The sequence below is a fragment of the Astatotilapia calliptera genome, chromosome 10, assembly GCF_964374335.1.
Source record: "Astatotilapia calliptera chromosome 10, fAstCal68.1, whole genome shotgun sequence".
Taxonomy (NCBI): domain Eukaryota; kingdom Metazoa; phylum Chordata; class Actinopteri; order Cichliformes; family Cichlidae; genus Astatotilapia; species Astatotilapia calliptera.
Genome location: NC_137431.1, coordinates 32,073,888 through 32,099,853, shown reverse-complemented (window position 1 = coordinate 32,099,853; position 25,966 = coordinate 32,073,888). Strand labels below are relative to the sequence as shown.

General features: G+C 41.1%; 1 protein-coding gene across 2 annotated transcripts in view; it reads right to left on the bottom strand.

The window, feature by feature from the left end:
- sgcd (sarcoglycan, delta (dystrophin-associated glycoprotein)) overlaps window positions 1–25,966 on the bottom strand; it is a 449,906-nt gene that overhangs the window by 150,570 nt on the left and 273,370 nt on the right. For both annotated transcript variants that reach the window (XM_026182769.2, XM_026182768.2), the window contains one exon: window positions 608–793. In XM_026182769.2, the coding sequence (XP_026038554.1) occupies window positions 608–793 (186 nt within the window). The remainder of the gene's footprint in view (window positions 1–607; window positions 794–25,966) is intronic.

Sequence of the window (25,966 nt, the reverse complement as noted above, 5' to 3'; positions counted from 1 at the left end):
TTTCTCTCATCACTCAAACCACCTGCAGAGGCAGTCGATCTGCCGAGCATTTCACCAACAAAGAGTGCAATCAACTGCATGAAAATTTAAAAAGCTATCACATCTGGAGCTTATGAACAAGCGAGCCCTGATGTGTTACGAATAAATAATAAATAAAAGCACAGCACCGGAGTGAAGCAGAGGTTTAAATGTCGCGCGGTTACAGAGATGAACCTCAAAGGCTCAGTATCTAATGATTCTGAATGGGCCATCATTAGCTTCATATTTCATGTAACATAAAGGTTGATTTGAGCTTTACATCATAACTTACAAAACTCCTTTTATCGCTACACCGCAACCTTCCACGCCATTCAGGTCGCTGTGGTACGCGCTGACCCGACGTGTACTTTTATTTCTCAGGAGGTTCACGTCAGGTTATGTAGAAGGTGGTGGTGTAGGGTTAAGATGGAGACCCAGTTATGGCGGAAGTTAAGACGTAGATGTGATGTAGACGTTTCACTCACATGTAAGGAGGAAATCTAAGCGGTGTGATGACTGTAAAACGAGCATTTTAAGGTCATGTGAGGAAACGCCAGCAGCACGCAAATGCTGAAAAGGTGCAACTTACTATGGTGAAGTTCATGACTTTGAGGATCCAGATAGTTAGTGCCAAGTTGATCAGGATCAGGATCATCAGCAGCAGGACGAAGAAGTAAAGGCAGCGTTTCCTCCAGCCGTATATTCCCACTTTGTACACTTGTGGTTTCTCTGAACTCTGGACATTGTTCCTATGAGTGCACTGTTCTTGGGTCATCTGAGAGGAGACAGAGAATAAGAAAGGATTATAGCCGAGGGCAGCACGCTGACCTTAGGGTTGCGTACTGCTAACAAGACTGTTTCTCTGGGGTTTGATGAAAGCCCGGTTCGCACTGACAACATTGTTTATTTGGATAGCTTTTATAAGGCAAATAAGTGTCATGATGCTGTGTTTTTGTCCCCTGTGGGCTGCCGTTTCATCTGAAGAGATTACAGGGCATCTGCGTAGTTAAAGCTGCATTAAAGCTGCAGTAGTCACAGATCTGTGAAAGGCAAATAAAACCAAACAGCACAAAACCAACTACATAAAACATCACAAGTACAAAACGGGCAATCCACTCCCCTCTCAGTTTTAGGACCCACTCCTAAAATAAGCACCGTGTATTTAGTCAGTGGGTAAATGTGCTTCACAAACTGCAAAAAAATAGTCATTTCTGACATTTGGCTTCACACAGGATTCTTCCAGAGGCCTAAAGCTCACCAAAATCAGATAAAGGATGTTTGCAGCAGGTTAATACGTCACGTCACAAATCAAACATCATCTCAAACTGGTTTCTTGAACATGAGTTCACTGTACCCAAATGTACCTCACCGAATGCCACCAAGCTTTATGGAAGTTTTCAAAGTCAGTCTCAGCAAGAAGTAACCAATGAAGTGTTGGATTAGCGCGGGTGGCCTTTTCAGCACCACTGGCATCAAAAACATGTTTTGGTCGCACTGACGCAACATCTTTCAAACAGTAATGGTAAATATTTCAGCATTCATTAGGCAAAAGAGCAACATTTCTATTCATCACGGTCCAATCATCGTTTGTCTTTGAGCTCTTATTGGGTCTTCACCGTCTCCTGAGAAAACTGTCTGCCTGTTTAGCTGCTAAATGTTCCACTGGTGCTGGTGTGGAACAGCAATAACAGCATCAATTTACTCTAATCTGGCCTTTATGTATTCAGCCATTATTGTAGCCCCTTGGGGCTGCAGGATGGAGCTGACTATGATTGCTTGGATGCAGCTCTGCGGAGCCACAGAGGAAAATGACTTTAAGATAAGAGATTGGACACAACTGAACATTACTACAAATAACATGCCGTAAACATTCCTCTCACATACTCCTATCCAATAGCTCTCATTTGAGTCACTGACTGGCCACTCAGTCCTTGGCACAATGAAAGAGAGTTTAGTTAGCAATCCCATTGATTGATTACCCCATAAGTGGTCTATAACTCCATTATAACCCCTTGCCCCATTGATGTGCCGATAGCAGCGATTAATGATGATTCTAATTGTCTGCCTTTGATGATGAGGAGGCATTGTTCACTTCTAGCGCCATAATAATGGCCTAATAACTCTGTGGAAAAATACAATTTACTGTCGGTCGCGCTTTGGAGTGCGTGCCTCACACCACCCAAGCCAATTGTTTTTGACAACCACACACATTACCCGCTAACTGAAACAAATGGCACAAGACAGGGCCCCGGTGAGAGAGTGCTGAAGGCTACAGAGGAGACTCCAAAACACCAGTCAGCAAAAATGGGGAAATCTCATTGTGTATGGTCCGATTTTCATTTCTGTATGAGGGGAAGATGCAGAGAGCTGAAGAGGTGCAGCTTAGCAACGTCCAGGCTGATAGATAAGCTTGAAATAAGCAGTGTGAGAATAAACAAAAGCCAAGCGAGGCGCAAAGCTATCCAAACGGAGATGGTTCTAAAATAGCATTTAAAGTGGACACACACACACATTCATGTAGGGGTGTGTGTAACTGTGAATCTTACTAGTTTTAAGTGCAAAAAAGCTGAAGGTTATTATCCTCGTGGCAAATTTTCTCCTTGTTTTTCTGGCTCTGAATTGGCCACCTTCCTTAATCTCACCCGTGAAGCTGTGATCATCTTGTCTGCTTATTTCAATTATCAATTATTATTATCAATAAGCACCAGAGACATTTGAGTTTCTGAAGAACTGAGGATACAAATGCTTCCACTGGATGAACTGGACTTGAAAAGCCACAGAAAATGTCAAAGGAACTCTGCCCATTTCTGCGTGAAATATCAGGGGCCGTTACACAAACACGACACCAACCCTGAGGTCTTTTGGCAGCTGGGATCAAAACCCCAAGGCCGTGTGTGATGTACGGGCCGAGGGACCTCTATAGCTCTTCCTGTACATAGTCCACTCTGAAAATCACTCAAAGCCCTCCACCACAGTGAGAAGGCACAGAGGGAAGAGATTAGCCTGAAGGCGAATGTCAGTTTAGTCTATTTAGGTTTTCATGCTCATCTATAGCCTCAAGTCGTGAATACCGACCAAAAAATAAATAAATAAAAAAAAAAAATCAGGCTGCAGATACAAGCAGCAGAAATGAGCTTCAGGCCACCGGCTGCTGCTCTTCTGCGTCCCCATAGAGAAGGAGAGAGGGAATTTTCAGTTGCTCTGCTCATTCCTTCATCTGAATCCTGGACATCGGTGACCAAAGATAAGAATCCATTTTATTTATTTTTTAATTACATTACTGCAGTGTGGTAATTACAAGTTATCTGTATAGACAAAATCACAGGTTCACCCTTGATTATCTGAGGCTGACCTCGCAGTTTACCACGAGTGCCCGAATCTTTGGTTCAAAACATAAAACACGGGCACGAACACAACGACCAACAGCTGCATGAGCCAAAAGTGGCCAAGGCTGTTTGATCAGCTCTCTGGCAACATCCTCGCAGAGCCTGGGAGAGGGAATTAATGATGCCCCTCATCCTGCACAACACTTGCTTTTCTGCTTCCATCTGCAAGAAGCCCTTCCAAATATGGCTGCGAGTCATGGCAGACAAACCGCTGTCCTGTCCAATCACCCGTTTCAACAGAATCCAGTTCAAATGACATTTGTTTACAAAAAGAATCCCGATTATGAAAACACACAAACATTTGTTAAGCTGAGAAAATTAAAGAAGTTTGCGCAGAGTTAAAGTCTTCAGAAAGAAATTTGGAAACAAGTAGTGAATAAACTTTGAGATGAAGCCGAGTTGAAGTGAATAAAAACACTTTCTAATTCCCCCAAATCCTCGGGCCACGCCACTCAACTTTCAATTTCATTCAGAAATAAAGCTAATATCTTGATTTGATGTGGTTTTGTGCAACTCCCACAAAATCTGCTTTGCAGAAACAAAACAAACTGAACTGAAAAAATCCTTGAAGAAAAACCCCCACAAACGCACACAGAATGCTTCAGGAGTTGCCAAGCTTCTCCAGGTGTTGTGGAGACGACAGCCTCGGCAGCTTGGCAGGAAAGCAAGTCTCCCAGTGACACCAGCATCAAGTCAGATGGAGAAGTGTGTGTGTGTGTTCCCATCCATTCATGTGTAAATGTGTCACATTTCAGAAAAAACCTTCCACGATCTGAACGCTTCTGTACTGAATGTGTTTCCAGTCAGGGTGGTGAAGGGTGAAGCACACCAATGATTAAAGAGTGACTTAAATAGGATATTAAGTTAATTTATATCATAACATGTTCTACTACATAATACCATACTGTCCCATACCATATTATAAACTATTTGTCGAGGAGTGAAGAGAGTATCGACCAACATAGACACTGATGATGACCTTAAAGTGATAGTGTATTTTAATGACAGCAGGAAACGAATACAAACAAAAGCAGAAAGCGACAAAGAACTAAACAAAACCTAAACTGGGAGCAACTACAAAAATAAGTATAAAAAAACCAAAGACCTGAGACGTGGAGGACGGCACATGAAAACCAGCGACAAGGATCATGGACCCTGGAATATGGCAAAATACAGCAGGAGATACACAGCTGATCCGACAACAAACAGAGGAAGACAGAGGGCTTAAATACACAGAGATAACGAGGGAATGAGATACAGGAGGAGAGCACAGCTGGGAGTAATCACACACAACGAGACCGGGCGAAGCAAACTGAAAACAGTAACACGGCACACGAGACTGTCAAAGTAAAACAGGAAACACGAGACAAGCACAGAGACGCGGGCTTGACACTGAAACAATGAGAGGTACAGACATGAAAACAAAACGTTACACAAGGAAGCACAGAGGCAGAAACCAAGAGACTAGAGCATGACACTAGGAAATAATGAACTATTCTTCAACTTATTGTATGCAAAGATAAATTTCTTAGTCTCCGTATCTTTGCCTAAAACTGGAAGCATGTTTTTTAGAAGTAGTAAAGTGAGAGAATGCATCAGCCTGAGCAGCTCAATACCGTTTACGGGGCATCCAATAGCACCATTTTGCTGAAGTGAATGGTGTTTCTTTTCTTTTTATTTGGTGTCTGTGCCACGATGATTTGGGCTTACAGCAGCACTGATACAGGACTCTCTTCAGATCACACTTAGGTCTAATTATGAGATGTAACCCTGAACCTCATCCTGTGGTTTCTTTCCACCATCATCTTTTCCTCACACTAATGAAGTAACTGCAAAAGTTGAGTCAATCAAAGAAATGTCAAAAAACTAAACAAACAATTTATTACAGAAACTGGACTCCTGGCTGGTCCCCTGGCAGACAAACCTCCACCACCACCACCCTTCCAACCTCTAAATGCAGACATTTCCACTCCTTAAAAACAGGCTGTTACTTCTTGGTATCCAGTTATTGGCTGTCAAGTACCGACGCCGAGGGGAACCTTTCTGTTTATATCTCAGAACACGGCGGCTCGACAGACAGATGGCAACATTATTCAAAAATTCAAACGCAATAACAAATTGCTAATGGTTTTCAAAGTTTCAGGAAAGTGCACATTGCGTTAGTGGGTTCTTATTCCTTTACATCTACAGTATTACGCTGTGGATCTACTCGCCTCACAAAGTATATCACAAATCAAATAAATGCACTGCAGTGATGAAATATAACGGCTCTCTCCTCTGTGCTTTCTACACAATTTCCATCCATGCACAAAGAGTTCTGATAGCTTTCCAATAACCTCTTAGGCTAGTGGCTGACTGAGAAACGAATATGGGGCTGGGTTCAAGCAAAAATAATGGCCAATCTCATCAGAGCGGAGGTGTGTGTGTGTGTGCACGTTAAGAAAGTGGAGCCGAAGAGCTAGGGAAGAAGAAAATAAGTGGCAAATTGGAGGCAAATCAAAATCATTGGCCTTTGAGTCTTTTTCCCTTCACGGCTGCTTTCCAGTGGTGCCACTTGTTCAGCCAACTATTCATTCAGAGACCCTGAAGAAAACCCAATTGTGGAAAAACAAAGTCTGTCCCTGATTAGAGAGAGAAATGAGGTTTTACTAAATGTTATTGGTCATTCCTGCTGCCAAATAGTCGGGCAGCTCCACATTAGGACTTTTATAGACAACATGTGGATCGGTACCAGGACCCGATGGCTGCTGCCAGTGGGTTGGCTATTATTGGGGCTTGCATGCCTCAAAATGTTTGAATACATGGAATGGCTGACAGCCAGAGGGAGTTTATTGGCCATTTCAATGTGTGAGTAAACAAGCAAGTGGAAATAAATCGTAATCAGCTGAATGCAAAGCAAACACTTCCCAGACTGTTGGTCATTTAAGGGAACCTATTGTGCTTTTCCCTGTTTTCTGTTGTGTTAATGTTACTGTTGCAATGACAGATGCTCATATTGAACACAGCTCAATTATGAGATGAGTATTGTAGAATTTCTGCTTTTATTTTTGGCTCTGTGTGGTTTCACAGAGTGAAGACATCCTGAGCAGAGTAGGATCAATTCCCAGTATGATTCAAATAAGGATTATTTTGAACTGTGAATCATGCAAAGCTGCTCTGGTAGAAAAACAAACAAAAAACCTGGAAATGACTGGAAAAGGTCCGCTTTAACCTCCAGACAGACGAAGCTCAAGCGTTTTCTTTAGTTGGAGCACCACAGCCTCAGTTTTTCAGCTCCTTTTGTAAAACTCAACAAGACCATCAGAGATCAGCAGTGATGCAGTGAAAGTCAGTGGGCGCAAAGAGCAGAAGAAATGTGATGAAACTCTGATGAAAGCTGCCTCCCATCTAAACAGGCTTTCGTTCAGGAAGTATTTAGATATGAGGCATTCCAATAAAATATGTATTCACAAACAAAATAAACTAACAATGTTTGCTATCGACACTATTTAGGTAATTTAATACTGCATCATCCAACTATCACTGCAGGAACCTGGCTACCATGGGTTGGGGGTGCAGGGAGCAAGCCGGGGACGAATAACAACTAATGTTTAAATACAGAGTAAGTGAAAGAAAGTGGGTATTTTTGGTAGTCAGACTCGGCTCCGTCTCCTTCTGGACACCTGGAATGTCTGTGTTAGAAGGCTGGAGGTGTGGTGGCGACTCTAGTGTTTCACACATTAGGTTTGGGAACTAAAAGGGAACAGATGATGTTTCTGATTCACAAAAACAATCCTGCATGTTCGAAACTGACAGGCTGGGAGCGACAGCCCCGTCTCACTCACGCTCTAACACGGTATGTCATCTATGAGCATGGAAATGAAGAAAGGCGGCTTCTCTTTATGGGTTTAAGGGTCTGTGCGTCACAGTCTGTTGGTATTGTTGGACCAATGGTCTCTTGGACCATTAGCTGACCAATCATGTTATCGTGATATCACAAGCTATGGAATAATTTTAATCCTAAACCCTTTCTACACAAATTTTTAATAAAATCAACATCGCTTGTTGTTTTACTTTGAAGAAGACCCCGTGTCTCCTGAGAGAAAGTCGTGATCTATTTACTCAGTCCAGTTTACACCAACGTGAACTTTGCTGCTGTTTTTGCTACACTGGCCACACGTTTTCACTTCACGGAGCTCTGACATCACACATGGACGTGTGTGTTCAGGCTAATTTGCAGTTGTCTCTCTGAATGTGCGGGCTCTGCACACCCTTTCCACTACAGCTTCATGATTGTTTTTTGATTTGTGTAATTAGATTAGTCAGGTTTGTTTGAAGGCAAAGGCAGAAGATGTATTATGTTGGCGAGATAAACGAACCAGAAGCACCTTTTATGTTTCTGTTCAGTGTCAGTAGGTTAAATGGTTGTGCAGTTATTGCACTTGGTAAATAAAGGGGTTTTTGACCCGTATTCTTAAGTGCTCCAGCAGTTCAGCCTTTTGTCCCACTTTGTTGCCCCTCATTAACACTAAGGCCATGCACTCAGTGCTGCACCACACTGCACCGTCTCACTGGCCCATTACAGATGAAACAATACTTACAAATAACAGTAAATAGTGTAATGAAAGGTGTGACCTGCCCACAATCAGACACAGCTGCTTTTTATCGATTAAACAATAAATATAAAAAGAAGAAGAAAGCAACCAATTTTACTAGTTTATTCTGCCATATAGGCGTGAAGCCAGGCCCAGAGCCAGGCCTGACTGCAGGGCATAATGAATACTTAAACAGCTGAGTAACTTCCTTTTCTTTTATAATTGGATACAACTATAAAGAAGGTTTATTCTTCACCTCTTTGTTATTTAAGTGGCTTTAGCAGGCCTGTTGACAGCATTGTTGAGCACATGATTAGGATAATTTGGCAAAACTGTTTTCCTCTACGCCAGGAGGAAGAATCGTATCGGTTATGCACGGTATCTCAACACACTATTATTTTTTTAAAGAAAAATGTGAATACCAAAATCTGTGCTAGCAAGCACACTCAACAAGCAGCGGGTGCTGTAACGCAGTCAGTTCTTCTTTTACTTTTTTACTCTTATGCTGTTTTGTAGATCACAAGGTTTAAAACTACTTATAAACACACACACAGAGTAACTCCACCAGAGTGCCTATTTCGGGTCACTTTTGCCAGTCCAAGCCCGGGTAAAGGAGCAGGGTTGGAATTGTGACATTAAAAAAAACAATAATTGCTAAAATAAATTTAATTTGTAGTTGTAAATAAACTCTAAATGCATTTAGGACGTTTTTTACTCACTTTATGTCTCTTCCACGATGTTATTTCTCTCTCCAACAACATAGGTTACAATTAGATTAGCATTGCCTCTGTCAGTGCGCCCCAGGGTGGCTGTGGCTACAATGTAGCTGCCATCACCAGTGTGTGAATGTGTGCGTGAATGGGTGGATGACTGGATATGTAAAGCGCTTTGGGGTCCTTAGGGACTAGTAAAGCGCTATACAAATACAGGCCATTTACCATTTAGCATGACCAATTATGCAAATTAGGCGATGACGTCATTTAGCGACTTCTAGCGACTTTTAGGACAGCCAATAGCGATTTTCCTTACTGAGGAGTTGGCAACACTGCTTGCAGTAGCACAGGAACAGAGCGGGAGGGAGAGAGAGAGAAAGAGAGCCAGGGATAACAACGTCACATTAGAAAGGTATAGTAATCATCCACAACTACCCATATGGAAAAGAAATAGTAAAAACTTATAGAAGACTTGCTTCAGATTTGGCCTACTTCATATAGTGAATCTTATAAGGCTTATATGATTTACTCATGAAAGTGGCCACTTTCATATATTGTTTTAGTAAGTATCCAAAACATACAAGTTTCATTATATAATTTTTCAAGGGATCTTATATCTGTTTTCACTCTTTGTTTTTCACTCGTTCTGGTTTGTAAGTGTTTTGTGTTGTTTCACTTTAAATTAGTTTAAAAGGAAAAAGCTGAAAATTTAAATAGTTAAAAGTTGAAATGTGAATAGTTGTTTTTTGTATTATATGATTTATTTATTACATTTTATGTGGAGTGAATAAATAAAAGTATATTTACGGTGGCCCCTACAAACAAAGCACGTACAAACTCCAAAACATGTACGAACTCCAAAACACATAAAAACTCCCTAGCACGTACAAACTCCGAAGCACGTACAAACCTTGAAGCACGTACAAACTCCAAAACACGTACAAAACACAACATAAGTGCTCCAGGATGTGTTGAGCTTTTGCTACCTAGTGGCTACACAAGCCAGGAAGTACCAACAACCGGATTTGGTGTGCGGTAGTAACAGGTAAATGAACATTTTTTTAAATTATTTGAATATATATATATATGAGTTCTTGTGTATAAATACACAAACAATACACATATGCTTTCAATTGTGTAATTTAAGTGATCTAGTAGCTCTGTTTTGGAAGTTCAGTTAACACAGGAAATGTGTTTTGGACTTTGTACGTGCTTTTTGGAGTTTGTACGTGCTTTGACTCTAGGGGCCACCGTATATATTTATATATAAACATATATAAATAGAACCACTTATTTTTTACATTAGTAATTCCTTTCATGCATAATTTTATAATGTTGTTAATAATAAATTAATTAAAGCAACAAAACAACCCGAAGAGCCGGTTGGGAGCCGAAAGAGCCGGCTCTTTTTAGTGAGCCGAGCCGAAAGAGCCGGTTCTCTAAAAAGAGCCGGAAATCCCATCACTATAGCTAAGCAGCCAGGTGAACATGTGGAAATGCATTTGTGTGCAGTCCTCCAAAAAGCCAGCGTAGCTCAAAGATGATGCTAAAGGTTTAGAATGAATGTTGAAGTCGGCAGTTTTCATTGTTTCCAACAATCGTTGCTCTTTAATGTCACGGGGGAAGGTAAAGGACCACCAACAACATGAACGGTAACAGGAGTATCCCCTGGTTATTTTACATAACCAGACTCTGAACCTGGTGACATTAGCACTAAGAGCATCTACACACAGTTCTCCAAAGCTCTACATACCACCTATGCACTACCAACACAGCACCAATCACGGACTTTATCTAGCCTGATAGTTCCTGTGGCCCTGTTACCATGGTGAATGAACTCATGTATCAAGGTTACACTTGAGATTATACAGTATCTCTCTTTTTAAAGAATAAAAAATAAAAACCAGATTATGTCTGCTGGCGCTCTCTCTAGAAAACATATCCAGGTTTTTTGATGGGAATTTTCATGCAAATGAAGACCTGTTTAAATAAATGTCCCTGACTCCAGCAGTAATAGTTTTATGCTCTTTGGTATGCTTTCATAAGTGCACTTTCTCTGTCTGTGGAATATTGAAGCTCCATTTTCATAGTAAAATATCTGAGAATTATATTTCTTTATTCCTAACAAGGAGAGATGTCGAGAAAGTTTCCATTCTGCTTCATCTCATAGACAGAAATCAAAACAGACATTAAAAAAAATGTCTGTTTCATTTTAATTTCATTTGTTCGGCTTTTGCTGTATTTACTTTTAATAAACAGAGAAAATTAAAAGACAAACTGTGAAATAATTCTTACTTTTTTTCCCCAAATACTCCAACATGAATGTAGTTTAGAAAGAAAAGAAGTTGCCATATATTTTGACATTAACTACTACTACTCTGCGCCCAACGAGTGATGTCGCAGTAGTTCCATCAGCTAACTGCTAACAAGCATGGATGGAAGAACTGCATAACCTGTACGGGTGCAGTGTAGAGACAGATAAAACACTAGAAGTTCACCCACCAAAACCGAAACTTCATCAGATGAATCCAAAAACATGGTTCAGTGACTTAGTTGAGGTAAAAGCTAGCATACAGCTAGCATTAGCATTGTTTTGTTTTGTTTTTTATTTTGACTGCAAATTTTGATTTAGATTTAATCACTGTCTTTTGACTAAAACATTTAGTTAAGGCATAGCAATTCTTGAACTTTAACTATACCTAATCTAAAGTTGAGACAGAATAAAATAAGTTGGTTTTTTTATGTTTTTACCAGTGAGCTTTGTGGCACATGGTTTAATAAACATCTTGTTTTCCTTGACATTCAATATGAAATGTGTCCATTTGTCTGCTCTTCGCTTCCTTTAAAATGTTTTCATGAGAAACAGGAAGCACTGAAGCTAGCTAGTTGTACCATTTCCCCAAATGGGAAATGGTACAACTAGCTAGCTTTTTGTTAGCATGCCGTCTGTGCAGATGTTAGCAAAGAGCCGATATCGTGTTTCTGTCCTAAACTAATTTTGACATTATTGCGTGCTCTTGTCTTTTCATGCAATATAAATAAAGGTATTGTTCACTTCACTGCGTCATCATTTTCATCCTCCGTGCACATGAACAGTAGAATTAATAATACGAGTGACACCAGAGAAAATTCTTATATCTTTAGCAACATCTCCCTTTTAGGAAGCATCTGAGTGACTACAGGCCAACACTTAAGTTGTAACACATTCGAATGTGATCCTCTGTACCTCTTATTTTGTGCATATACAGGCTCCTGTGCTCAGACGTGTGTAAAAAGTATGCAGCAGAACATCTAACACATGCAGGTGCTATTGTCTGCATGCCACAAGCACAGAAACATCAGTGTTTGCTAATTTTAGCTGAAAACGTGCCCTCAGACATACGAGCCATACGAGCAGAACCTCATCATAGATCTACCTTTATGAACAGATAGGCCCGTGAGCCCTGAGGCCATACTTCACAAGTATAATTACAGTAACTTAATCTTTAATGTCACCAAAGCTAACAGGTTCTCTGCTAGCATGAATTTATTATCTGTTAAAACGTTTAATCACAGACTGGATTTAACGCGGAGAGGAGCAGAGAGGACGTCATCACATTAAAGCAGAGCAAAATAAAACCTGAAGATGTGGCTTTCGGCAAGAGACACGCAAGTATTAGCGGAGGGAAAAGAGAATCGGAAAGAAGTGGGAGTGACGCTGCCAAGCTCCGAGTCTGGATCGGCACCCCCTGTGGTGATTTAGATGTTTTGGACTTCAACCAGACAGAGCTGAACACCCTCCAAAGTGTGCTCAGACAGGCAGTGATGGGTAAGAGAAACAGGGAAGGGTGGGGAGAGAGTAGGGCGGTGGGGGGGTAAATGAGGGGAAGAAACAGGAAGAGCTGACATGATGGCAGTATTTAGACAGAGAGGCAGCAGACTGGGAGGTAAAGATGAAGAAGCATTTCCTTGGCAGCATAAAGAGGCTCCTGGGATCGACTTTTCCTGCTTTTACCATCACCAAAAATAACATGAGGCCCTAAATCCCTGCATTTAACCCCTGTGTGTCTCTGTTGGTAGTGAAGGAGGCTGTTTCTTTCCTTTCTACCACTGTAGGGAATATTATTTTTATTATTAAATCGTATTTCTCTAGGCTGCTAATGTTACCCCTAATCGCTTGCACACTCGTTGCACATAGTGTAAACTTTCATGCTCCACGGGTGCTGAGTTTTTCCTGTTTAGATAAAATCAAAATTGCAGCTTTTACTGAGATCTCTCAGATTTGGTAGACCCTCCCACTGCAAGTCAAACTCTTTGAATTTATTGTGCTGCTTTTGTGCAGCATTTAGAAATGTTATCCTTTAACTAATCTCTCTAAGAGAATTAATCCAAGTGGCGTCAAACAAAGCACAGACATCAAACTCACAGCATTTGCATGCTGCGTTTTACAGCAACATATGGCTGCTCTGCACGCCACATATTGCTGCATGATCACTGTTGCATGCACCCTTCACCAGTGAAACATGGCAACCCTTCAACGTGGAGATGGACTTGTTGTTTTTTTTTGGAGGACTACACTTTCAAAGAAGCTGATTATTTTCGTGGTTATAAGACTGTTTTCTCCCTCGGCATAAAAGGCCTACGGGGTATCGTCAGTACTCCACGGGGAAGGGTGGGTGGCGTGGGCGACCGACTTTGGGAACACAATATCTCGTGAATGATCAAATTGATACCACAAATGCATCTATTAAAAATCAACAGTGAATTTAAGTCTCAGAGGTCAAGTCTTAAACACGATAACTCAAGAATCATAAGTATTTCAAATTGATACCATGGTGCATCTCAGTGACCTCAACCTCGTGATGAAGGTCAGAGGTCATGTTTTCTGAAAATCTCATGGATTTTCAAATTTATAGCTCACATCTAAGGAGAGGCTGAGGGGTAGCACTCGCACCCACCAGTGTTTCTTTAACGTAGGAACTGAAGCTCGGCTGTTCACGTTTAGGAGCTCATAATGAATAAACTTAAATAAATCAATCGGCCCACCTCTGGTTTTTCAGATCACACAGAAATTGTTTAGGATTCAAGGAATTGTGATATAATCAGAGTTAACGGGAGCAAACAGATCCCCAGCAAGGCGACACTGTCGTCACATTAACGTGCCGTAATGAACTGAATCCACTCGTCACATTACTAGTTACTAATCGAGTTGTCACCTGCATTGCATAAACTCTTCAGATCTCTGTTGGAGAATGAATGAATTATCTGTTGTGAGGAAGAAAATGAGGCAAAGGAGGAGAAAGAAAGGCTTTAGGTTGGTGTGAGAGGAAGCAGTCGAGAGTCCTCTTAGATGAGACCCAGCGCAGTGACAGGTCAGCACTGTGCTCCTCGCCGGTGTCCCAGGAGTGAGACACTGATGCTAAATTGTGTGTCTTTTTTCCCTGCTCGCTCGCTCGCTCTCTTCTCCCCCCACCCCACTTTTTATTTGCTCACTCCTTACCAGCTACTGGCAGTGAGAGGCTAACATCTTAATCATAATTGTGTCATGAACCATAAACACTCATACGCTCGGCCGTGGAAGCAGCCTTGGGGGAAGTATCGGTGTTGAATAATAACAACAATAACTTTAGTCGCAGAGCACTTCTGCTGAACTTTTCACAGCTTATTTGTGTTTACATATAACGGCCGACTCTGACGGCTGGAGGGGAATAACAATGCAAATTTATATTTACAGCGAATCCACGGATTTTGTGTTAACACGTCGTTTTAGTCTCACATCTTGTTAGTACTTGTTTTAATGACATCGCGGCCTATAAAAGCATCACTCAGTGCAGGATGCTGGTCTCGATGGGGAAACTAGTACATGGATGTTAGCGTAGCTTGTTCTGAGGGGGTTTAAGACGTCTAAAAGCTGCTTCGAGTTGCAGCACATGACAGGAGGCAGAGTTAAAGTCAGAGTGGGTTTTCCTCTCTGTGAAGCAATGAGCTGTGGTTCAGTTACAGGAGGGCCCAAGAAAAGAGTTCATGAAGTCAACTTCATCTTTAGTATGGTTTGTAGTTTTATTGAATCTTGTATTTCTTTCTGTATCGCTGCTTGGTTTGGTAACATGACTCAGAAGAACAAGGATCGACTGGGAGTTTTGGGAAAAACTGCCAGCAAAATCTCAGGACGTTGGCAAGACGGACTTTTGGACATTTATAACAAACAGGTGCTGTGAGGCTCAATCTATTGTTAATTGTTTTAAGCATCCACTTCACAGCGAGTTCAACTTGTTGCTCTCTGGTCGTCGTTTTAGAGTACCTGTGAGGAAGACCAAACAACTCCAGGTTTCTTTTATCGCTACTGCACCCGTCTCCTTAATAGTAACTAACTGTCTCGTCACTTTTTATTATTGCTTTGTTTACTCTTATTGTTGCCCTTGCTGCTAAACTAAATTTCCCCTTGCGGGACAATAAATTATTGAATTGGATAGAATTGAATTGAGTAAAATAACGCTAACATCCAAAGCAGCCTTGCAAAGCCCAGACACCAGATTCACGATTGTTTCGTCAAACCACCCAACAACAAATTGGCATTTAACAGATTTGCGATGAGCTGTGATTCAAAAACAAAATACCCCGTAAGTAGACCGGTAATCTAAAAGTCCACGAGGATGTTATTTAAACACAGTGAAGAGAAGGAAATGTCAGTGACTTCCACAAAAAGTATCCTTCTGGTGACCGACGGGCCGCACATTCAGCACATCAGCCCTGGTCTCTTCATCAGAGTTCATCACCTCTCTCTGAAAGCATTTCCAACATGGATGGAAACATTGTTGAGTTTACATTTTCCTGGTGCAGATGTATCGAGCACAGGCTATTTCAGGACCATCAGCAAGTTCAGACTCTGATGCCTGTTTTTGCTGCTTTGCTGATGTGAATAGTCCAACTGAATGCACAGTTATTGCAATGCATTTCATTCATTTTCGTCCCGATAAAATTCTCGTTTGCCAGATTTCATGTCAAGATATCCAACAATGTGCAGTCTGTAGGAACAAAACTTCACATCACAATTTTTCTTTACAGCCATTGTCAACATTTTTTCCATATTTGCACATTTTTCACTTAAATTCTGTGTTTAATAACAAATATATATTTCTTCTAGTAATTTCCAAGTATTTTATGTGTTTCGGCTCTTTAATCAGCATCAGTGTGGCGCAACAACTCGACTTAACTGCTATTCTGAAGCTGCAGACGAGTGAAACTTCTGTTCTGTGCTGCAAAGTACTGCTGGCACAAAGACAGGGGATCCTCTCCAGTAGAAATCGTAGCTGGTGTAGTGCCTCAGTCTCTGTTCGCTGGTATTATACAGGAACTGACTGCGATCCAGGAAATATCAGACACCTCCTACTGGCTTAGCTGTGCATCCGTTAGCAGCATCTTTCTGCCTATCCGATGAGTCCTTGTGGGATTTTTCCGAGAGGGCTTGTGAATTTTCTGAGAATCAACCAGATGGCACATGACTCCTCTTTCCAAAACCACGGTAAATAAATATTAATCTCACAGCCAAAAGCAGCTTCTTGGAAACGCATTCTTGGAAGCGTGACTGGTGTTTGCTGTGGGCTTCCACATGCCTTTCGAGATCAGCAGGGGTTTACCAAATAAAAACAGTTCTTGCAGCTCTAAATCAGGCTTTGGCATCGACGATCCGTCAGGAAAGAACATATTTGCTAAAGATGGCATTCTGTCATTACCACAATGAATATTTCAGTGTGAGCAGGGCAAAAAAGAAACACTGCGTTTTCATCACTGATCCAGTTATGACAGAATCACTTTCTAATTCTTCACCTCTTATTTTTTTTTGGCCATGTTGACATGACACCATCACACGATTCATGCAGAGTTGTCGTCTGCACATCCATGACCCAAAGGTGCTCTGTTAGGCTGACATCTAGTGATGGTGGAGCTCAACTCATCTTCATTTCCAGCAAACCAGCTGAAGATGATGTGAGCTTTGTGGTAGGCGTGCCATCAGGAGATGGGTACACTGATGTTCAGCTGGTCCTCAGAAGCCCAAACTGTGCTTTTGTCTAATTTGGTGTGGATTATATCCAAAACTGTAACTAAAACTGGAAGTAGGCATAAACAGAACGTACATCTTTTGTTATGGTTGTTTTGGTTTAATGTCAAAGTGGCTGCACTGACAGGTGCTCCAGCAGGGGCAGCTGTTACCAACAGCTGTTTGCTGGGCTCCCAGTATCTGAACTAGACTGTGTTTGGTGCCTTCTGGAACATTTTTACTGGCCGCGCTCCAGTGTTGGTAAATAAAATTCAAGTAAAATTAGACAGCAAAAAGAGAAGGCTGTGCCTTAAAGCAAAGTGGTTCGCTGTATGAAACAACTGATATAGCGAATGTACTTAAGAGCAGGAAAATATTACTGATCCAGAGTGATGATCGGGATCTGAATGTGACATTGCTCTGAGGTCGCTATTCAAATTAATATTTGTTCACCTTTGGTGATGAGGTGCATGACTTAGGAAACTCATTAACAGGTGAAATGATCTTTTGTAGTCTTCAAATGTCATCAAATGAAGTGGCAGGTAACCGCGGTCTCCATGGAAACCGCACATTATCTGGAAATATCGTAATAGTGTGTTTTCATTTATCCACCACTAACAAATGTGAAAATTTCCCACGTGTGTAACTGATAAAGGTTATCTTATCTTATCTTATTAAGTGATGAAGTGAAGAGCGTGATCTGTTATCATGCATGTACAGAATTACAGAAATAGTTTTAGAAACTGTTGTTTTAGCCATGCGATACAACAACGTCCTGCAAGTTTGCATTTACAGCACTTTTTATTTTCTTCCCAGGAGCCACACTTGTCATTTTTTTAAAGTGACCTTGAGCAGTTGTTCTCCAGACGTCCTGAAGGTCTTTCAAAGTCTTTGGACATCAGCCCCATCACAAATGGTCTCAGTGCAAGGTTAGCTGTGAAGAAGCCATTTTTAAAGGATGGGAAACAGAGAGAAAAGGCTGAGGTTGGGACTGAAGACAGTGACAACAGGAATCCAAAACTGAACGACATCGATATACATGAAGCCATCATTAAACCACAGTGGACACTCTGTCATGACGCAAATACATTTTAGCTGTTTTCAGATTCTGTTAACTTTATGTCCAGTATAGATTAGAGAATAAAATCCACTGCAGTGCTTCTAAGCTGCACATGCCATCTGTTTTCCAGCCTGACATGCCTCCATTCATTAACAAGTTTGAGGAAAAACTTACAATGTATCAGCTTTCACTGTGTCTCTTGCATGAAAGCACATTTCACTTATTTTTCAAGAGCGCTCTCTGTGAAGAGCACTTTTACCCAAAGTGCTTTAGAGTGATGTGAGCCCTTTGGTTTTTAGCACAAATGGGACCAAATAATGAACCTCCTGAACCTTCAGTGCAGCACGGAGTTAAAAGGCACATAATGGCGAGGCGTAGAGACAGGCAAGCATTCACACCTACGGCCGATTCACCAGGTAACCTGACAGAGTATCCACAGGAAACCCACGCAGACCCGGGGAGAGCACGCCGACTCCACACAGAAAGGAGCCGGACTCCCCACATCACATTAAAAAGTTTAAGAAGACAACGTAAAGATACATGCAGTAATTAAAACACTGAAACAAAACTTTTTATGAACTTTGCATGGTTTCAATGTCTTAATTACGGTCTACTTGTACCTCTTCATTAAACTTTAATCATTATTAGTTATGAAGTTAATTCAAACTCTTTTAGTTTATACAACCTCACGGACAGGCTGTTTCTATGTTACCCACACTCGACAGGTCTTTGTCTGCTGTTCTTTAATTAGAACACAAGCAGAGTCACTCTGTAACATGACCTCGTTTGTTTTGCAAAACTTAACTGGAGACAGTTTGAAATGATGTCGCTGAGCGAAGCATCGCCGCATCACCGCACTGACCTGTCTGTGCTCTCACAGCAGCACCCACGTCACTGCTTTGTTTATTTAATATGAAAAGAAGTGCACCTTAGCAATAAATATGATGTAAAAATCTTATACGGCTCAGCATTTACAGCTTTGCTTTTTCAAACCTCGATCTTTGATGGTCTTTGCTTTCACTTTAGTTTCCTACAGTGGAGAGTGCTAATAGGGGAGCATCGCTTTGAGCCATGTCATGTTGAGGATAAAATCATAAATCATATTAAAACAATATAATTCATCCTAAATCGACAAGATTGAGTTAAATTTAAGTTAATCTAAAATAATGTTGCTAATTAGCTAAAAGTGCAACTAATCTGCTTAAATACTTTTAGTATTTAGGTTTACAGCGCTGGACAAAGAAGGGTAAATATCAAAACCTCGAACAGTGGAGGGATCACAGAGGGATCCTCAGAGCTAAAACGGACAACGGTCAGATGCTGGAGTTGCTCTGCAGAGATTTTACCGAATCCTAAAGTTTTGGTTTGTTTTCCACCGCTGAATGAAACCAGGGGGAGGGTTATGTGACCTTTGACAAAGGCAGGGTAAGTGAGTGTGAGGGTTTGTCTCGACAGATCTCGACAGCGGCTGAGTGGAAGAGGATTTAGTCAGTCTATTAACGAGCACAGACTGGCTGTCGAGTTGAACTAAACCCTGCGTGCATGTGCTCCACATCCTCTCCAAAGCCGCCTCTGGGGTGACTGTGGCTTTTTTTCCTCCAACACTGTTGTTACTTTTGAAATATATTTGTTAATTTTTATATGCACGGTTAAAAATGATAACCTTAGAAGTTATAAAACTCAAGAAGTTAAACTGTCAGGATTAAGAAGCTGTTTTTGAGCATCATCAACACATGAGCAGCATCCAGCTGGTGTGCAGTAGCAGAAGAAACTCAGCATGGAGAGAACATGCAAACTTCCCACTCAACTCAGTCGGTTCATGAAATGTCAGAACATCTATTGATTTTTAGTTCTTCACATGAAATCCATCTTGAAGAAGATTTTGCATAAAATAACGCTGATCGCATCTCGTGAACATGTGCTTTGCCAACTGATTGCACGGCTCGGTACACCGGCCTGATGAGGAAAAGCTGGAATGTGGAGTCCAGGCTGTCGGTCTGGTGACTCAAACAGGCTCTTCTCCACACAGTCCTCATTTGGCAGCTAGCCACAAAGTGAACAGCCACTTACTGCTAAAGAGACAGCTGTGTCCCAAAACGTCGGCTGCATCCTTCGGAGGCTGCATTTGAAGGCCGCATTTGAAGGCCGATTACGTCACAGCCAGGCGACGAAGCCTGTCCCAATTCGTCGACTCCTTCAAATGCGTCCTTCATTTCCCCGAATTTGAAGGATGGGTTGGGTGTGTCCTTCGTGGCCCACCATAGCCCAGAATTCATAGCACGGCCCAGCCAAATTTCAGTTTCCAACAATGGCGGCTGCTACTAAGTTTTAAAATTACTCTTATTAATCTTTCTGGGTCACAAAATAAACTTTTAAGATATTTTCAGGAGAGAATGTAGCTGTGTAAACTTCAAATATCTGCTTAGTTTATCAAGACATCGCATATTTGCAAAAGTGCGCCGACGTTTTCAGAAACGTCTGTTACCCACCCGCTCGATAGCTAGCCGGGGGTCACTCAAGCCGGCAAGAGCAGCGGACTCCCGGCTTCATCATTTTCAGACCCCTGCTGTCTTTCGCTACTCAGGTTAAACGTGATATATAAGTCACTTAAAAATTTAATTATTTGGCTTTTTTCTGTGTTTTATTTGTTCCAGAGTAAATCAGTTTGGCTGAGATCAAAGTTATTAGATTATTAGATTAAGTAAAACTTTATTAATCCATCGGGTGGGTTCCTCCGGGGTTTTCACACAGCTGAACACGTAGACCACGAAGGCCGGGTCCTCCGAAGGATGCAGCCAACGTTTTGGGACACAGCTACAGTGAAAGTGGACAGTAGATCCTCGGTTTCTTAACATAAAACTCATCGTTCCAGCCAGGAGCAGCACTAAAGTGATCCACTTAAACTGATTTCTAGTTTTAGTGTCGTTTTCTTACTCTGAGTTATCAATTCTGTCCCTAGTTAGCTAACATAAACTAATGCAAGTCTATTAGCTGCAACCAACCAACCACATGACGTCATGTTCCATACTGACAGAAGATGGCGCTAAACACGTTTTTAAACTGTAACTTTGAGCAGTGATTTGTTGAGAGCAGAGCTCAGTGCTGTAAATTAGCTTTTAAGTCTTTAGTGTTTCATGTCCTCTTTAAAGAGGAAAGAACATATTACATGGAGGCGGGAGGAATCGATAATGGAGCAAATTATCTCACTGGTCACATCTGAGGTAAACACCAAACACAGGAACCTCTTGCCTTATACTCTGTGGCTGCAGTGCAAACCGCTGATCCACCGTGCTTGCTTCATTCATTACACCATCTCAGTTTGTTTCATGACAAACTAGGATTTAGACCCTAAATGTATCAGTCAGAGAAGATCTATCACGGGCTCACCATTCATAGAAACACACAACAATGAAGCATGTGGACGTGACTCAAAGGAACACCGCTTCTCTCCACAAAGGGGTCAGTTTGAGTGTGCTATAGTGGGGTGACCCGGTAAAAACAACAAGTGGGAAACTCTGGAAATAAGTTGCCCAGATGTTACTGAAGAGCAGAAATCACACTGAGAATACAGCCCAGATGTGACAGATTCACATCAGTATTTTGTGAAACTGGAAAATGTCATCCTGTCAGACGCTGACACGTCTCACTCTGCAGGACTCAAATGACATATTTCTGATTTTTGTTCCCCCTCTGCCGTTACATCATAATTACTAATTAGTTAATTCTTAATGCCTTGGTAAACACCAACAGGCCATTTTCGAGTATATTTAATTATAGTGAGGTCACTGATTTAGCATATTACACATGCAGCCCGTCAGGATTTTCATGTATTATACAATCTTATTCTTCTAAACCTCTTTGCATTCATTTCCTGTGCCGTCACAAGCTGACTGATGGCGGTTTTGACTTCTCTGCACTTCAAAGATGGTTTCCGGTAAACATCTGTGGTATTTACTGCACTCTGCGCTCATCTACAGCATCATCATTATAGGTGCTCGCCGCGGTTGTCCATCTTCTCTGATGCGGACCGAGCATTCATTTGTATGCACACTGCTGCGTTGTTTGGGAGTCTGGGACTATTTAGAACAACAATTTCTTTGGTAAGTGCCAATCGGTCATGCTGTACTCTCTCAGGGACGTGACAGAGTTTAAAAAAAAAGAAGTCAGCAATAGGTACGCACACACAGAAGAACAGAAACAAGGGAGACAAAAGTGGAAAAGACAAGAGACAGACAAAGCAGGAGAAGCTAAAATACCTCTCAGGAAAAAAAACATTGAAAAACATCAAAGGAATGGAGAAGAGATGAGAGAGCGAGGAAGCATGAAGGGAGACAGAGAGAAAGAAAAGGGAGAAGCAAAGAGATCACAACCTTCACAGCAAAGGTGAAAACTAAAGACAGTTAAAGGTTATAGAACAACAAAGATTACAGAAAGAGAACGGACGTTTTGTACAGTTATGCACCGTTCTTTGGAAATACAGCTGAAATACTGACGCCTTTGAGAATAAAAACAGCAAACTAAAGTTCACCATTTATAAGATTTGTAATGGTTATTTCACTAATTGTATGTTCAAGCTTTGATAGCAGCAGACGTATGATGTTGTTTCCAGTTTTTGTGACCGGGAACAGCGTTAGAGTTAGTTTACAATGTAACGATTAATCATGTCAGAGCTCTCATCTTCAAGGTGGTGCAGATCAGCTGGTCTGCTGGACTCCCAGTGCAAAGATTAAAAAACACAGACGCATACGATGAGAATGGGGGTTATTTGATTAAAATCGATTCTAGCGTGAATAATATCGATTCATTAAAATCCTGAATCGCTTTTTAAACATAAATTAAGTTTGTACGAAACACCAGAATCTCAGGCTAAACCTCACAAAATTTCGACAACCACCAAACAGCTAAAAACGTCAACTGCAGCAGGATTCTGCACAAAGACGTAAACACAGAGCGCGGCCGCAGACGTATCAGAATCAGTGAGACGTCAGCTTTCTCACCTGACTAAACGGACACGCCGTCGGGCTGAAAGCCGACAGCTCACTGATTCTGATGCGTCGGCGGGTCTGCGCTCTGTGTTTACGTCTTTTTTTGCGCTGATTCTGAAGCTGCAGGTTTTGTCTCTCTCCAACCAAATTTGACTGAACCAGCAGCAAAAGAAGATCCAAACTACGCTTCATGTTTCACTTCACATAAACATCGTCATGAATTCCCTCTGACCTTTAAATCACACTTCATGCACAGCTCTCTCTCTGTACTTCAAGACCAGTTTCCCATCTAAAAATCTGTTTTCTGCATTGTTCGCTTGCTTATTACGCACCAGTCTACCATCATGTACGGCGCTGCCGGCCGCTGTGTTTGTTTGTTTGTTTTTTAATTTAACTGACGTTCGACAAGAAAGCCTCATTTCCGCTGTTACTGACGAAATGTAAACTTTTTAAAATTACGGGAAATTTCAAAACGCTCAGCTGTGTCTCTAATTAAACCTCTGTAACTTTGCTCTGCTTCACTTCAGCAGCATCAGGTAATGTTTATATGTTGATTCATGGTTTTCTTCTCTTCTTGTTCTACTGCAGAATATTTAAAGCTATCTGCTATAAAAAGCCAGGAAAATCTCCTTCATGTTATTTTTATGTTTTATGCTCTGTTACTTTGACACAAAGGCATCTGCTGTGATCCTTACACCTCTGATGAAGTCTCACAAGTGTCAGCTTTCTTTTTATACATATAAAAATATGGATATGTACTGATAAATGATTGGAATTATAATATTTCTGACTGTCTGAGGCAAAATTTCCCTGATTCAAATCAATTCGATTGAATCGAATTCAATCGTGAATCGGAGTCGAATCGATTCTAGAAATCAGTGACGATACCCGGCCGTAGGTGAGAAACTGAAGGCATGAGGATGAGTAGATGTGGATGTGTGGGACAGAGTGGGAAAATAAAAAGATGTATGTACTGTATGATAATGCAAAGCTTATGTCCTACACTTTATGGTGCAGTAAGAAACTAGAGTGTAGTCGCAGCCTGCAACATTTTTTCAAGTCTATTTAATATGATATAGTATGAAAATTAGAAACAGTATAAGTGGCCTCTCATGTCACTCTTGGTTGTTTTTAAAGCCCTATACATACTGTTTCAATAGCGATGTTCATATCTAGCTTCAAACAATGGGATCAGCATTTATAAGAATAATAAATATGATAATATGAGCAAAAAGTCGCTGACCTGTTGTATCTTGTGTTTACAAAGTGTAACCAGTTGGAAAAATCCCAGCTTAAAAGCAGAGGAGCTAAAAATGCCTTTTTCCAGACACAGGATGAACTGAGACGCTGCACCGAGGATCAGTATGATGAAGGAATATTTTACACAGTGAATCATGCAAAATTACTCCAGTCGAGTCTACGAATAAAAATATGCAGTAAGAAATGAGCATAATGGCTCCCCTTTTAAACTTAAAGTCAAAGTTAGTGCTTTTTTCTGCTTCTGGTTTCCCCAGGCGGTGTTTCCATGCTTCGCTGCAGCAGAGGGATACTTCCTAGTAGTATCATGCAGATCTATTGCTGGGCCAGAACACATTACATCGTGAAGAGAAAGTCACCTACCAGGAGCTGCTGGGTTTCATCATTTTTTCGGACAGATCAAATTCTGCACAGTCGTCTTTCAGCAGAAGAGTTTCTGGTTTTTTTGTTGCGTGTACGCACAGCAGAATAAGTTACCAAGAACTTAGCATACACATATCACGACCTCTGCTTTTAAACCCCGCAGGTACAGGCAGATTAGAGGCTTCACAAGCAGGGACTGCACATCACCTGTGTGAGAGCACAAACTACTCCCCAAACCCCACTTGTTTGCTACTAATTGGGTCTAAAATATGACAAACATATTGCTAATTATCGTAATACTTGAAGTCCCTCATCATGTTAAGTGCCTGTAATCAGCCTCAAAGTCGTGTAAACAGCAAATCAAAGTCAAAATGTGTTAGCGGTTCACTTTAACACGAGTTCTTGCTGAAACTGTGGAGATTCTTCATCGTTAAAACGATGGACTGATCAAAAAGATGTCAACAGAAGCGGGCAGAAGGACAAGGAGCTGTTTTTCTTTGTTTGCATGAAAACAGAACTAATTACTGTGAAGGTGATTATTTTTTTCACTAAGGGCCAGGTTGGCTTTTATCACCTAGTCAAGAAAATCATCACTTTGCAAAAGTCGGGGTATCCTTGTCAAAAATAACATTTGCTTAATGACTGGAAAAATGACCCTGCAAATAGAATTTATAAATCACACGATTCGGGTCAACCTATGATGCGGTAAAGTTTTTCCAGCTGCAGTCATTTATATTTGGCAGCACATTGCATGTTATATTTGGCTCTGACGTGGGACATCCCCACGTCTGCACAGGTTGGGAAAGCATAAGGTGGGGATACTACCAGAAGCAACCCCACCCACACAAATGCATATGGAGGTGGGCTGCAAAGCAGCTTGCAGCTCAGCAGTAACTGCCGCTAAATTAAAATACAATACATTTATACTTTTATATTAAAATCCTAACTACAAACTCACTGCACATGAACAGAACTGAAGACAGCACATTTACAATTTTACAGTCACAAGAGCAACATATGTTTAAAAAATGAACAATTTTACCCTTACAGTGGTTTGAACTAGTTTAAATAAAACTATTTATCCTATAATGAATCTGAGATGCTAAGAAGACAACATTTTCAACAGCATGAAGCTGATGATAACAGCATCGGCTAAAAGTTTAAGCTGGAAATCCAGTCAGTTGGAAACTTTCAGCTCTGGCGAGTCTTTCCCAGCCACGACTTTGGTCGAATAAAGCACTGCAGAAATGCCTTTTTAATAACAATTCCCAGCTGTTAACATCTGAACAAACAGACTGATTGATTGTAGTTGGGCGAGTGACAAAAACACACACGAGGAGTTGATTGCAGTTATTAAACCTCCACAGTCTGAACATATCGCAGCCTTTATTGCGAGGTTTAGAAAGGCCAACTTTAAGTATTATTTTGCTTTGTTAAAAATACGATTTCGATGTTTCAAATTTGTGGTTGCAATCACAGAGCTCACACTGTGCATAATCAGTCCAGTTATAATAAGTCTTATTTCAGAAAATAAACCATTAGATGCTAAAGTTTGAACTAAAGAGAGACAAGTTTTTCGCATTTTATTAATTG